The sequence below is a fragment of the Triticum aestivum genome, chromosome 4D (genome assembly GCF_018294505.1).
Source record: "Triticum aestivum cultivar Chinese Spring chromosome 4D, IWGSC CS RefSeq v2.1, whole genome shotgun sequence".
NCBI lineage: Eukaryota > Viridiplantae > Streptophyta > Magnoliopsida > Poales > Poaceae > Triticum > Triticum aestivum.
The window spans coordinates 32056658-32072051 of NC_057805.1; the positions used below are offsets into that span (position 1 = coordinate 32056658).

The 15394-nt window shown below is 51.7% G+C and overlaps 2 protein-coding genes across 3 annotated transcripts; one reads left to right on the plus strand and one right to left on the minus strand.

Moving 5' to 3' along the window:
* The first annotated feature begins 621 nt into the window (after positions 1 to 621).
* Positions 622 to 2565, plus strand: LOC123095956 (uncharacterized). 2 transcript variants are annotated; one of them, XM_044517523.1, is made up of 3 exons: positions 622 to 969; positions 1610 to 1690; positions 2250 to 2565. In XM_044517523.1, the coding sequence occupies exons 1-3, from the start codon at positions 715 to 717 to the stop codon at positions 2340 to 2342; spliced, it is 429 nt and encodes a 142-aa protein (XP_044373458.1). In that variant the 5' UTR covers positions 622 to 714; the 3' UTR covers positions 2343 to 2565. The 2 variants fall into 2 exon arrangements, with proteins under 2 accessions (XP_044373458.1, XP_044373459.1); XM_044517524.1 differs by lacking the exon at positions 1610 to 1690 and having other exon boundaries at positions 628 to 969.
* Positions 2566 to 10401: 7836 nt separating this feature from the next.
* LOC123095958 (hydroquinone glucosyltransferase) lies at positions 10402 to 12252 on the minus strand. Its single transcript, XM_044517525.1, has one exon. It carries the CDS (start codon positions 12184 to 12186, stop codon positions 10714 to 10716), a length of 1473 nt encoding a protein of 490 aa, XP_044373460.1. The 5' UTR covers positions 12187 to 12252; the 3' UTR covers positions 10402 to 10713.
* Between the last annotated feature and the right edge of the window lie 3142 nt (positions 12253 to 15394).

Sequence of the window (15394 nt, forward strand, 5' to 3'; positions counted from 1 at the left end):
CAACCCTGCGCTGCGCTGCCACCCTGTTTGCAGCTGCAGCCTTTAGCTGGCCCACACATCTTGACCCCTACGACCCCGGTCACACGATCACATGTCCACCTGCTACTACTTACTCCGCTGGGCTCGCCATGTCCCTTCCATCTCCACCTGCTACTACTTCGCTGGGCCCGCCTGTCATCGTCTCCGTAGCAGCCTTCCCTCGCGTGAACCCGGTCGCAAACTCCGCTCGTCGATCACGAGCGCTGCGCCTGCCCGCCCGGGCCCGCGCGCAACCGCCTCTGCAAAAGCCAGCACAGACGCAAGCATCCCGGGCCCACGGGTCAGTGAGACCCTTCCGAGATTCCCTCGCCCAAGGAAACGAGACGCTCGTCTTCTCCCGCAAGAAGCAACGGAAAAACCCTGACAAAACCCCGAAGGCGCCGGCGCTGGCCCACCGGTCAGCGTAACGCGCGACGGCACGAGGGGGGCGCGCCCGTCGAAACGGGAAACCGTGGGCCCAGCACGTCAGCGAGAGGCCAAGGGGAACGGGCCCGCATGTCAGAGAAGCTGCGCCGTGCCGTCCCTCCGCGGCTTTCTTTCGTGGATGCCAAGCCAGCGCCCGGCTATAAAGCGAGCCCAGCGCCACCATTGCCCAGAGCACCAGAAGCTTTCTCCTCTCTCCTCTCGGGGTTTCGATCCAGTAGGTAGGCGAGGCGAGGGGTTCGGTCGTCGGTGATGGAGAGGAAGGAGAGCGGGGAGAAGATGGAGAAGGTGGAGGTGGGCGACGGCGGGAAGAAGCCGGAGGAGGGGACCAAGCCGGCGACGGCGCCGGTGTGCTTCAAGAAGCCGGCGGGCGAGGACACCGGCATCCTGGAGACCACCAAGGACTACTTCAAGCAGCTCAAGGACACCAGCGCCGACACGCACTGGGACTGCATCAAGAACCGGGTCCGCGCCGCCGGCGAGTACATCTCCAACAAGACCAGCTCGGTAACGCCTCCTCCTTCCCCTCCCCCTCCTCCCCGTTCCGTAACGCACGCGCTCCTGCTTTGCCTTGTTCTACTTCTATGCATGTATGTTTGCTGCTGTTCGATCTTGGCCCGTACGTGTCCTGTGCCTCTGCTCGCTAGATCGTGCGTCTTGTGCTGGTAGAAACACGATGAGGATCTTAGCCCTCTTGCGGATTTCGCCACATGCGTAGTTCCTAGCCGTTTAATTTCGGAATAATTCGTCGCGTGCTGTTACGAAATGTTGCCACTTTTCGTTTCCCCCTTTGTTCCTCGGATCGGAATGCATGTTCTTGTAGCAATCGTTCTGTTTTATTTTCCTGGCAACCACGTTAAATCGGAAGGGAGTTAGCGTAGATGTAGCAGCGATTTCCGCGAGATCCTTTTTGCACTTTTTGTCCTGCACGGAGAAGCATCTGGATGATTTTCTTAGATAATAGGTGTGCTTCCGCTCGTCTGATTTTGAGGCTGTGCGGTGAAAACAACCATGTGATGCTAGTGCAGTGTGGATGAAGTAGCGATTCGTAGATCCTTCGACACTTATTTTTTCCCTCACGCATTTGGAGGTTTTTTTCTTCTAAGATTGTTATGCTTACGGACAATTCATTGTGCGATATATATAGGTGGCGATTAACCTGTACAAGGATCCGGATTTCTTGATTCTTGCTGTCAAAGTTGGGGTGACCTTGCTAGTCGCTGCCTCTGTAAGCATTAGTCAGTCTCTGTCCATGTAGATTTATTTTTGCAAGATTCCGTCCTGTGTTCAGAAATTATTTTTGGAATCTAGCCTTTTTTGCCGTCAAATGCTTGTGATCTCTTGAGAAAGCTTGCCGTACTACTTGTTACAGTAACCCACATTTCGTGCTCTGATGCTATATGTTGTACTAGTAATCTTGTTCTAAATGATACTGATCCGTTCAGACTTCAGTCATTCGTTGTTGGATTCTGTTCTTATAGCGGCTGCTGCTGCATATGATTTCTGAATCTTGGCATGTGAGCTTTCGCTGTTCTGCTTGTGGTGTCACAACACCCCACACATCTAGTTTGCTGTGGTTACTACTGATGCCATCTATTGTAGTTTCAGAATTCAGAATTCAGATAGAATTTCCCAATCCCGATAGCCTATCTGCTGCTATGTTCTGATGCATCTGAATAGTAGTATTATGATGGAATCTGAATTCTGATAGCCACTGTGCTACTGTTCTCTGATACGTCTGGTTGAAACTGATTGCTAACCCGTGGCTGCTTCGTGATGAGTTGCAGGTGTTTGGCAGGCAGAAGGTGGAGCCTGAGGCCAAGGAGGAGACCCCGGGGGCGAAGCCAGAAGCAGCACCGGCGTCAGGGGAGTCTCAGTGAAGGCGTCCTGAGCTCGTTATCGTCTTCCATGAACCAACCTGAAGCTTCATTCACTGAGAGTTGCGAGGTCTTATCAGCCTAAGAGTTTTTCTTTTTCGCTTTGTCCTTGTGTTCGCCTAGTTGGGACATGGTTTGCCTGAGCGATTTCGCATTGTAAGACCCGTTCCTAGTTGTGGATCTTAATCCGGTTGGTGCCGCCGTCAATTGCGGTCCGTTTTGGTGACATCTGTTTGTCCTATCACCTATGCTTCATTTTGTCGAATGGAATGGAAGATCATATGATCATGCAGCCTACTTCCTGTCGAGTTTAGTTGCTTCAGTGTATCCTTTCAGCACTAAACTGGCTGAGTGTTCTGAATGGAGCCTCGGGCTTTGGACTGACAATGCAAAGATTTAATGTATTGATTTGGTAGCCATTCATCACATTCTCCTGCTATGTTTCAAATTAACCTGAACTATTAAGCGTGGGGGATAAAGAAGCACCTCGGGCCAAGAAGCAAGTCTAGAATATATCTGAAAAAGTTTGAAAATGACATAGCCGTTGTCTCATTTTGGCAAATACTTTGGTGGGCAGCAGTGGCGTTTTAGGCAACTGTAGTGATTCTTTTTGGTGGAACAAAGAAACACAAACGTACAATAGCAAATATGTGAAATGTCTATGGTAGGGTAGAATAGTCTTTTTCAACATGGTTAACAGTTTGTATTCTATGATGGTCCGTCGAGAAAAAGATTCGTAATGTATGTCCTTCAAAAAGGAGCCGCAACGCATGGGGCATGTGTTTGGACACGACCTTGGTAATTTAACCATCCAGTATGTAAATGCCCGTATGCTCCATCAAACACCTAGGCATGAGAAAATTCAGGCTATTGCCCATACACACTCGGCCCAATGGTAGCTACTCTCTTCTTTCCTAAATATATGACGTTTTGGTAGTTCACGTCACACATTTAGGAACGTAGGAAGTACATTGGTGTTGCCTCACATGCATCATTATTTGTCCCCACATGTCCCTACCTCCTCCACCTTTTCCCTCATCCTCCTATTCTTTTCCTCCCACTACTTAACTTTTTCAATTAAATAATCAACCTCCTCTGCAAGCTTCACCTGGCGAATTGAAGCAGTGGTCCAGTTGCCATGGTGGCATCCGAGCCTAGTTGGCCTGCGGGGCATCAGCTTTGGGGCTATGCATTGGCCATACCCTTAACTTTTTGAACATCCCGTCTTTGTGGTACATGGATGACCGGCATCGGAAAAAAAACAGCGGAACTAGGGTTCTCTGATGTCACCAAACGTACAGTTGATCTCCTCGAGCCATCAAAATTGGGCAAGATAACTGTCATGGCAGTGCCAGCCAGGGTGCGTCTAGGGTGTCTAGCTGTTGGCGTACCGGCGACGACACAATTAGCGGAACGGGTTTAAGAAATTGTTGTGCTATTCATGTTTGATGTGTATCCCCATTGCTAGAGAAGAACGATTGGGCATGTGCTACCATGGGTTCTCTAATCTTGGGCATGTATGAGGCATATGTAAGATTTTGCATGGGGGGGGGGGGGGGGGGGGGGGGGAGCGTACTACTTCCCGTCAATACTATGGAGGAAATTGCCTTTTGCAAAGTTTTAAATGGAAGTACACTCCACTTCTATAGTACTCCCTCCATCCCAAAATAAGTGTCTCAACTTTAGTACAACTTTGTACAAAAGTTAGTACAATGTTGAGACATTTATTTTCAGACAGAGAGAGTAATAGAGAAGGAAATGTGAAACATAGTCGAGTTCTATGATTTAGACCGATCCACCTTATCCATGTCATTGCCAAGATTACTGCAAGGATTATGATTGTTAGGCCTCTACCCCTTTCATGGCCAGTTCATCTCCAAATGTCAGAGCGCCTTCATCAAGTACACAAGCATCAATGAGAATTCGTATGTTGAAAATTTGGCAAGAAAACTCTGGCTCTTTCATTCCAACTTGACATTAGAAAAGCTTCGATTTAGTGAGATTGGGGTGTTTGCTCTAGTTGCTACAGAAGTGTGGTATTGCTCCAAAAATCAACAAATCTTCATAGTCCCAACAATCTTGTCGTCATTCTTCATCGATTTGGGGAGGTCACATGTTAGTTACAAATGCCAAAAAGGGGTCCGTGGTGCACTTAATTGCCTCGGTATTGTACTCCGAGAGGTTCTTAAAGGGTTTCCAATCATTCACATCTGAGGCCCCCTTTAACATTTTTGAATTCCCTTTGATGATGCACCCTCTCTGTGGTGGTTGATTTTTAGGCCCTTATATTGGTAAGATTGTGGGAAGGCCCCCAGATGCATCCTGATTAAGTAAGTTCTCAGTCCTATGCGGTTTATCACCTCGCATCCATTGCCTTGCCGCGCAACACCCTTCAAGTTATTGTGAAGTTGTTGGAAACTTTTCTTTCGACGGGGACGAAAAAGGTGCATGACGGACAACGTAAGATTAACTCGGAGCTCGTGTGTCGTCCCACACGCCTTGGAGAATTGGGTGTGCTCGGTCTTGAGAAAGTTTTGACGGTTCCGGGTCCGAGATGGTCATGGTTAGAATGGAAAGACCGGCAAGAGTTTTGGTACCACCCCTTACCATTTTGCTAGGATACATCCCAACTACGCAAATAGTCGACGATATCACTTGGAAGCTCACTTCGAGTGGCCAATACTGTATGACCTCATCTTATCATGCACAATTTGCAGGGATTTTTTTCATGGTCATGAAGCCGGCCATTTGGAGCAATGCCCCCCACCCCCCTTTTTTTGTAAATCAACTTCGATGACGGAGTTTGGACCATCGGTCATCTTTACAAGAAAGGGCTGGCCAAACTGTGGCATTTGTCAGCTTTGGTCGCCTTCAAAGAAAGGGTTGACCAAATTGTGGCCTTTGTTAGCTTTATAGGAGAGCCGAAAATAACCACTCATCTTCTTTTCAAATGTTGTGTCTCCTAGTGCATTTGGGGTTCACTCTAAGACTGACTTGGCCTAATTCACATGGACATCAGTTTTTGGCACATTCCCCCTCGTCACACATTATTCATCTTTACTGAGTTTGGGATAAATCTATGCAAGCCATTGTTCATGCTCCTGTGTTGGGAGTTATGGAACGAAATAAATGTGCGGGTTTCCAGTAATCATTCATCCTTGCCTTCTATCATAGTTGCAAAGTCTAAACGAGAGGCAGTGCCATGCAATGGCGGAGCTATGTATACAGCTGGGGCTATTGCCCCCCCCCCCCCCCCCCCCAGCCCAACACAAATCCCTGAATTAATGCCTGTACATTTTTGCAAACTCCTGAATTAATGAATCGACTCAAAACCGCCGGCCGTGCCGAAGAGGTCGAGGACAGATAAAGTGATGGATTTTGTGAAACGCAAGGCCAACGACCATAAGGGAGACAATCCTGCGAAGGTAATCGTCATCGTCTTAATCTGCATTATGGGCGTATCTGCGATGGGTATCATTCCTTTGAGGGCCGCAGGTAATCGTCATCGTCTCAGCGGTGCCAGGAAATGAAGGCTGGGTATGCATCCAATATTTTTCCCTCTAAGTGTAGTATATGAACCAAACAATACAACACTAGCAATATATGAACAAAACAACACTAGCATAATGGCAATAGCAATATTTCAATGTATCAGACCAAAGTAAAATCAGTGGCAATGTGGCATGGACTGATAAACATTGGACAAACAAGCAATTCAATTTCAGTTTTACAAGCAATCACTGAAAAATCTCCAGATTTCTTTAAAAACAGAGGGAAAGTATACCTTGTGGATGCTAAACTAGATGTAGATCAGTAGATGGATGCAAAATTTCCAGGACGAAGCCGTGGAGGACTGGAGGGCGGAGGTGAGCCGGGAGGGCGCTGCCACGCTGGGGCTGGGGCGCTGGACGCCTACTTGGGCCGGGGAGCCGCCAGCAGGGAGGCTGGAGGCGGACTGGCGCCTGGCGGAGCCACGCCACCGCGGGGGCCGGGGCAGAGGGCAGGAGGGCGTCTGGGCAAGGGCGGGCCAGCAGGGGAGGTTAGAGGGCCGACCGGAGGGGAGGGGACCGAGGGGGAAGGCGAGGGAGGAAGAAAGGAGAGGGCCGACCTAGCCGCCGGAGCCAGACCTGGTTTCTGAGGAGGCTGAATCGGGGGTTGGGGGAAAGAGGGTCGATTCAATCGTGGGGCATGGGCTCGGGGCAGTACTGAATAGAATAGAGTGAGGGAGACGAGCCGCTCGCGCGCCTAGCCAGACGCTGAGTCAGTCGTGTCTGCTCCGTGCGTAGCTTTCTACCGTATATAATATGTACTAATTTTTTTTGCGCGCAATCCTTGGGTATTCCAGGTAAGTCCCAGGAATACCCCCAGCGCCGCCACTGCATCATCTTAATCTGCATTATGGTCGTATCTGCGGTGGGTCTCATTCCTTTGAGGGTCTTGGCCTTCATTGCTCGGAGCTGCGGCAAAGGGGAAGTGGCGGGTCGGTTTGACCAACTCGCAAACGACGCGGCATGCTCTTTTCTGTGGGCATTCAACAAACTGAGGGCCAGGAACATGGCGAGCAGCAACCAGTTTCAGGGTTCCCCCTAATATGAGGTAGAGATCTGAGTACATGAAGTCAGTGGCGGAGCTTAGTGAGGGCCAAAGGGGGAAATGGACCCCCTATCAAATTTTTATTTCTTTGTATAAACCTATAATAATATTTAATAATATTTGGACAAACTTTAATAGAATACATTAGATTAGGCCCCTCAACTTTATTTAAGACTCATTTAGCCCCCTCTCAAATCGCGTTGAAGCTCCGCCACTGCATGAAGTACTACTATGCGATTTCTTCTAGCATTCTTGTTCTTGGTGTATGAAGACTACGCACTTTTTAGTTTACTACGTACGAAATTGAACGCGGAACAGATAAGCTGAGTGACAGTTTCGTCGGGTTGATTGTAGCAGTGGTTTTACTTTCTAATGGAGTGAAAAGTGCACATCTTATCATAGTTAGCCTCCAGATTGAAAGAAAGATGTATAATTTTGTCAAGTGAGTGGGAATAATACTCTATTAGCCTGGTAGATACCAAGTGAGTTCAGAACATACACGCACAATATTCTAATGGCATGCATGTACTTTAAGTCCGAACTTAATATTCTACTCATATACACATGCAACGGAGGTTCATTCCAACAGTTGATTAATTCATTGGCTGCCGAACAGAAAAAAATGATAGGCAAATACATTTCTAGACCTTCGCAAAAACGGAGATGACGATGTTAACTAATAGATTGATATTTGTCACTTGTAAGAATTACATGTGGTGATATTTACAGCTGATATATACTACTCATTTGTCCTTTCAGGACAACAACACACAAACTTTAAGTAAAACTTAAGCAATATCAGTGAGTGCATTGTTCTCTCTATAGAGAGTTGTAGGGAAGATCAGAATTATTTGTAAACAATAATGAAGGCATGGTAGAAGCTCCAATGCAGTGTATCATTAATTTGTATATAAAAAAAATTATTCTTGGAAATCTTAAGCTTGCTGTACTACTTATTACAGTAACCCACATTTCATGCTCTGATGCTATGTGTTGTAGTAGTAATCTTGTTCTAAATGATAAGGATCCGTTCAAAAATCAGCCATTCTTTGGTGGGTTATGTTCTTATAGCGGCTGCTCCTGCATATGATTTCCGAATCTTGGCATGTGAGCTTTCGCTGTTCTGCTTGTGGTGTCACAACACCCCACATATCTAGTTTGCTCTGGTTACTACTGCTGCCATCTATTGTAGTTTCTTGCTGTACTTCTGTATTTGCTCTGTTAATTCAGAATTCAGATAGGCTTCAGTTATGGATTCTGTTCTAAATTTCTCAATTCCGATAGCCAATCTGTTGATGTATTTCTGATGCATCTGAGCATTATGATGGGATCTGATGGCTAACCTGTGGCTGCTTTGTGATGCGTGGCAGGCGTTTGGCAGGAAGAAGGTGGAGCCTGAGGTCAAGGAGGAGACCCCGGGCGCGAAGCCAGAAGCAGCAGCAGGGGCAGCTGAGTGGCTCGTGATCGTCTTCCATGAACCTGAAGGTTCACTGAGAGTTCCGAGGTCTTATCAGCCTAAGAGTTTTTCTTTTTCGCTTTGTCCTTCTGTTCGCCTAGTTGGGACATGGTTTGCCCGAGCGATTTCGCATTGTAAGACCCGTTCTAGTCATGGATCTTAATCCGGTTGGTGCCGCCGTCATTTGCGGTGCGTCTTGGTGACATCTGCTTCGCCATCATCTGTGTTTAATTGTCGAATGGAATGCAAGATCACTTGGTCGTCAAGTTCTCTGCGCAATGCGATCTGGTCTTGTTCTGGTTCTTCTTGATGCTACCTACTTCCTGTTGATCTTCAGCGTTGATCTTCCGTGTTGCTCTATTTCAGCACTTCAGTGGCTGCGTGTTGTGAAGCCTTGGACGCAAAGATTTACTGTACACCGTTTTGAGGAAGCAAATGATTTGGTAGCCATTCATCACATTCTCCTTCTATGTTTCAAATTGACTTGAGCAGTTAAGCGTGGTGGTATAGAAGTGCCTCCGCCCAATAAGCAAGTCCAGAATATATCTGAAAAAGTTTTAAAATGACATGGCGACTGTTCCGTTCTCTCATTTTGGCAAATACTTTGGCGGGCAGCGGTGTCCTTTTAGGCAACTGTAGTGCTATGGACGAAATTACCTTTCCAAAGTTTTCAATGGAAGCACACTCCACTTTTTACTACTCCCTCCATATCAAAAAATAAGATGTTTTTTGCAGTTTAAATTGAACTACAAAAACGTCTTAGTAGTAATGTATTAGAGAAGGAAATGTGAGAGGAGTTGAGTTCTATGACTACAGACTAATCCACTTTTCATGTGTCAGCTCATCTCCAAATGTCCGAGCGCCTTCATCAAGTACAGAAGCATTCATGAGGATCTATATATTGGGAATTTGGAAAGAAAACTGCAACCCACTAGAACTCCAACTTGACATTAGAAAAGCTTTCGATTCAGTGAGATTGGGGTATTTGCTCAAGTTATTGTGAAGTTTTTGTCCATAAATCAACAGATCTTCATGACCCCAACAATCTTGCCATCATTCTTCATGGATTTGGGGAGCTCATTGCCTTGTCATGCAACACCCTTAAGTTATTGTGGAGTTGTTGGGAACTTTTTTTTCGGCGGGGACGAAACAAAGTGCTTGTCAAGCAACGTAAGATTAACTTAGCTCGTGTGTCGTCCCACACGCCTTGGAGGATTGGCTGTGCTCGGTCGTGAGAAAGTTATGACAGCTTCGCGTCTGAGATGGTCATGGTTAGAATGGAAAGACCGGCAAGCGCTTGGATACATACCCCCTAACCATTTTGCTATCTCTAAGGATACAAATGATAATGTTAAGAGGGTGCCCTATGGACAATTTTTTATTACCAACATTTACACTTATATGGGAATCAACATGGTTTGCCTACGGTAATTCTTCTCCCTTTGGATGATGCTTCACGGCTGCTGGGGGGGGGGGGGGGGGGGGGGGGGGGAGGGGGACCCCAACAACACAAATAGTCAACGACATCAATTGGAAGCTCACTTTGGACTCGTGTTGCAATGCACAATTTGAAGGCACTGTTTCCACGGTCATGAAACTTCTCTCCCTCCTCAACACAATTTTTTTCTATGACTCAACTTCGATTACAGAGTTTGGACCAACAGGCGCGTTAAAAGAAATGGTTGGCCAAATTATGGCATTTGTAAGCTCTATAGGAGTGGAAGAAACAACCACTCGTCTACTTTTTAAATGTCTACAAATTAGTCGAAAACATCACTTGAATCTCAGTAAGCAGCAACTACTCCACGGCCTCATCTAATCGTGGAGCAACTGCACCTCCCCCCCCCCCCCCCCACCCCCCTCCGGGCTACAGTATCTTCGTCACCACAGTAGAGTTTAACCACCAAATTCGGGATGTATTGACGTGGTTCCTCTACGGCTAGGACATCAGACCCACACGAAGTGTTTTTTTCATGACTCCACTTCCATGCAGAGTTTGGACCATCGATCGCCTTCAAGGAAAGGGTTGGCCAAATTGTAGCCTTTGTCTGTTTTATAAAAGCCGAAAACAACCACTCGTCTACTTTTCAAATGTCTCAGCGTGTATTTGGGGTTTGCTCTGAGACCGAGTTCGCCTAATTCACATGGACATCGAGTTTTAGCACATTTTCCTCTCGTCACGCATTCTTCATGCGTGTGTGTTGGGAGTTATGGAACGAAAGAAGTCTGCGGGTTATCAGGATTATTACTGGTTACTAATAAAATTCGAATTGAACTGGCAGGGGGGTCCCATTTGCAGTTGGTGCAGTCACGAGCGTACGTGCCTCACGTGCCCCCGCCAAGCGCCGCCTTCCACTTGGCGGCGACATCCTCCAGCGCCCGGCGCGACGAACCATCCGTCGACCACGCGCGTGCCACCGCTCGCTGCAGGTCCTCGGCCCGGCGCCGCACGGCGCGCCCATTCTCCCCCTCCATGAACTCGTTCACGGCGGCCGCGACTTCCTCGCGCGCCACGACTTCCTCACGCGCCACGACGCCGCCGTCCTCTCGCGCTCTCGGTCGCAGCGCCACCCCGAGGGTCCCTTCCAGCAGAGCGGCGTTCATCCTCTGCTCCGCGTAAAGCGGCCACGCCACCGTCGGCACGCCGGACGCCGCGCTCTCCAGCGCCGAGTTCCACCCGCAGTGCGACACGAAGATCGCCGTCGCCGGGTGGGACAGGACGCGCACCTGCGGCGCCCAGGCCGGCACGGTGAGGCCCCTGTCCCTGGTCCTCTCCAGGAAGCCCTCGGGAAGCCACGCCAATGGGTTGTCGTCGTCGCCGATCCCGAAGGCACACGTGCGGCCGTCCAGGCTCGGCATCCGCACCACCCAGAGGAACCTCTGGCTGCTCGCCTCTAGCCCGGCGGCGAGCTCGGTCGTCTGCTCCACAGACAGCGCTCCGCCACTTCCGAACGCGACGTACACCACCGACCTTGCCGGCTGGCGGTCCAGCCACTCTAGGATGGCCGACGCGCCAGCTTCGTCGTCGGAGTTTGACCAGACGAACGGCCCCACGGGGAACGCCGGCGGGAACGTGCCTTGCTCCGCCGCCTGCCTGAACTCTTCCACCATGGCAGGTTCCATCTCGTAGAAGGTGTTCGTCAACAAACCGTCGGCACGGCGGTATCGCCGGCCTCCCCGGAGCAGTTGCGCGTAAGCCAGCCCGTTACAGTCGCGATACGGGACCGGAAGGTCTGCGCGGCGCAGCGACAAGCCCCCGGGGATCTCGAGAGGCTCCGAGAGGTCGCGGTACTCGCCGGGGGCCGCGTCGTCGTGGAGCTCCACGACGCGGCGCATCAGGTAGATCATGGTGAGGCTGCTGGGGACGAAGACGTAGCACGGGACGCCGAGCTCGGCGGCGAGGGGCAGCGCCGCGGAGCAGAATAAGTCCGGCACCAGCGCGGCCAGCGGAGTGGTGGTGCCGATGGAGCGGAGCAGGGTGCCGAGGCTGGGGAGGGACCGTCGAATAAGCTCCACGAGCACGCTGCCGCGGAGGGCGTCGTCGGGGAGGTCGTCGATCTTGACGGCCGGGAGCGCGACGGTGGAGACGGAGGCAGGGAGGCCGCTGGGGAGGGCTTCTGTGTCGGAGAGGCCGCTGAAGGTGACGATCGTGGCCGCGAAGCCGTGGTGCTCCACGAGCAGCCGCGCAAGCTCGGCCAGCGGTAAGAGGTGGCCGGCGCCGGGGCTGGCCAGCAGCACGACGTGCGGCCTCGCCGCGGATGGGGCTGGCGCGGAGCCTACGTTCGTGAACCACTCCATCGTTAGCGGCACCGGTGGCAAGATGTGGACGACCGGTTGTTAACACAAGCATCTTGTGAGCATCTGGTCTAGTTAAACGCGCGTCGCATGTTATGTGCGTGTAACCATATTAGCGAACAAAGGAACAAAGGGGCTCCCAAGGCATCATCAAATAATTTGAAAATTCACCTTAAAATAAATAGTTTAAGAAAAACTAAAAAGAAATCCTGATTTTTTTAAACAAACTTGATCTAGTGTTATATTCCCTCCTGTCCTTTTTACTCTGCGTATTAGATTTGTATCAAGTCAAACTTTGTAAACTTTGGCCAAATTTATATTAAAAAAATATCAACATCTACAATACCAAATATATATACTATAAAACTACACTTCATAATGAATCTAACAATATTGATTTGGCATTGTGAATGTCGATACTTTTTTCTATAAGTTTGGTCAAATTAGAGATAGTTTGACTTCGGACAAAACTTATATACAGACTAAAAAGGACCGAATGGAGTACTTGAATAAAAGGTCCCCGCGAAGGAATAACTTCAGTCGACTTTAGGGCCAAAAAACGAAACAAAATTGTGAGTACAAAAAGAGTGGATAGTAATGTTTATGTACTGTCGGATCTGTCGCCAGCTGGCTGACTGGGAGGGGTCGGGCCAGCTACGGCCGGATCTGTCGCTGGGAGGACATCTGGTGGCGCGGGGTGGTGGAGTGGGTCCATCTAGGCTCCCTGGTGGGAGGTTTGCGGCGGTGTGCATTGTGCATCTCGCATGGTGTGGTGCAGGCAGTGCGGCGTGGCGGCGGTGGCCTCCTTCTCTGGGGTTTGGACCGACGGGTAGGTTCAGATCTAGGTATCATGCTCGTGCTGGCCATTTCGAGGCCCGGGGCGGATCGGAGCCCGTGCTCCATGTAGGAGAGGTCGGGCCTAACCTGTGATGTGCTCGTGAGTGGTGCTCGTGCTCCTCTCGTGGGTATGGTGCTCGATGGTTGTCGGAGTAAATGGCCACGGGTAGCCTAACCGACTCCCCCGACTCTTCGAAAAATTATCAGGCTATTCGAGCCTTCAAGCATACGAAGCATAGGGCCGCCTTCCCCGGCCGGCTATCCCCAGAGCTGACTCCCAGAAGGCGACCCAGTCTCAGAAAGCCTCCCCCAGGAAAGATACGAGATGGCCGACTCCAGGAAGCCGGCCCCAAGAGGACCGACTCCCAGAAGCCGGCCATGAAGAATGCCGACTCCCAGAAGCCGGCCAAGACTGCACCCACCAAGACTGCATCCACATAACGGTGATAAGACGGGGCGCGGCCGCAGTACAGCCCACTACCCGCGAATCCCGAAGCAGGCATGGCCACAGGACGCCGTACGGGTCAGCCATCTCCCGTCCGGCGCGGCACTGTAGCCATGTTGACCTCAACGTCACCCACGACAGGCGCCAATACGGCCCGCGGGCGGCGGGCCCCTTAGCCAGAGAGACGCTCAAAGGCGGCCCGGCCTCCCCTAGGCGGCCAGGGGTGTAGCCGGCTCCCAATAGCCGGCTACCTCCCTCCCTCGAAACACGTGCCTCATTAAGGAGACAAGACGAGGTGAGGCTACAGTGAGAGTCCGCAAGACGGCGGCACTGTAGCCGCACTTACCTCGACAAAGCCCTCGTCATTAGAGGCAAGGCAACAGTAACCAGCCGCCGACCAGGCCCCCAAGCGGCGGGGCCGGCCTGTCGGCCAAGAGGCCGGCAGCCGGCGGGACCCACCAGTTGGCGGGCCCCAATGGCCGGCGGAGAAGCCGGCGAGCACATACACTGACGGCTGGGACCCGCGCGCCAGCCGGATTACCATTGTACCCCCGGGGTAGGCCTATATAAACCCCCCGGGACGCCCATGCAAAGGGTTGGTCTCATAGAATTACACACATCATATAGAGAGAAAAGGAGAGGTAGCCTTGCCCTTCTTCTCCCTCTAGCCAGACAGCTCAAGGAGCACTTGTAGCTACTTATTTTGATCTAGTGATCATGCGGAGACCCCGCAGAGCAGGACTAGGGGTGTTATCTCCACGAAGAGCCCCGAACCTGGGTAAGATTCGCCGGCGTGCATGTCTTCGCCTCATCCCGTTTCCAGGCACCGGTGACGTCTTACTGGCTCCCACAATGATAAGCCATCCGTTGGCATATGTCGCACCTACCACCCGACATTTGGCGCCCACCATGGGGCCAGGTGCACCGTCGTCCGGAGACCTGTTCTGGACGGGAACCCTTTTTCTCCCCCGCGAGCGCAGCCAGCCTGCTGCACCCGATGGCGTTTGCCCCGACGCGCTGCAAGGCGTCGACGGCGCCTGCGCAGCGAGCTGCCTCGCCGATCTGCTCGGCGAGACTCGCATCTCCGACAAGCCCACGTCCGACGCAGGCACGGACTACCCCGAGAGCCGCCTCGTCAGCCTCCTCGACCAACTTCACGTCTCCAGCGAGCCTGCCGCAGACTTGGAGTCGGTCGGCTCCACCGACCCGATGCTTGTCGACTCTGACACGACATCGCTCGACGCCTACCCCTCCGACATGGTAGTCTTCGACGACCCTCTCCCTCGAGCTGACAGCGGCAGCAGCGCTGTCGCTGAGGTGCTGATCATCAGCCACGTCGCCAACTCGGGCGAGAACGCCCACGACGCCCTGCAAGCGGCGATGCATGACTTATCCGTCCCCATCCCGGCTGACGCCGACGCCGAGACCCTGGAGGCACGCCGCCTCGCCCTCATCGCGGAAGGCCAGAAGATAGCCTACATGAGACGCCTCACCGAGGCTCACCAGCGCGAAGTCGACCGCGCCGCCTTTGGCACGCCGCCTCATGGCGGGCCGAGCCGAGCCGGCCTCGTCCAGAAGCGCGGCGCAGCCATCGCCAGCATGCTGGGGGCAGACCGTCCCGTCTACGCCACCCCGCTCGAGAATCTGCGAGCCGCTCAAGCGACCGCTGAAGAGCTAAATGAGCTGGGAGCCGATGAGCTCCCCTACATGACAAGGCGAATCCAGCAGCTGATCGACGCGGCCGCAGAACGGCACGAAGCCGGCGCCCGCGCTGAGAGTCCTCCCCCGCGCCGAGAGCACGCCGTGACATCCCGGTCGCCGATTGCGAGTGGTGCCCGCGCAAGGAAAGACAAGGAGCCGGCTGCTAGCCGCAGCCAGACTCGGATCACCATCGAGCGCGACGCGGAAGGCCGCCCTCGAGCAGTGGAG

What these genes read in the sequence shown, in the direction of transcription:
- LOC123095958 (XM_044517525.1), bottom strand. Translation starts at nt 12,186, where the DNA reads ATGGAGTGGTTCACGAACGTAGGCTCCGCGCCAGCCCCATCCGCGGCG.
- LOC123095956 (XM_044517523.1), top strand. Translation starts at nt 715, where the DNA reads ATGGAGAGGAAGGAGAGCGGGGAGAAGATGGAGAAGGTGGAGGTGGGC. An exon ending in TCTCCAACAAGACCAGCTCG is followed by an intron (nt 970 to 1,609) that starts GTAACGCCTCCT and finishes CGATATATATAG; the next exon opens with GTGGCGATTAACCTGTACAA. An exon ending in CCTTGCTAGTCGCTGCCTCT is followed by an intron (nt 1,691 to 2,249) that starts GTAAGCATTAGT and finishes GATGAGTTGCAG; the next exon opens with GTGTTTGGCAGGCAGAAGGT.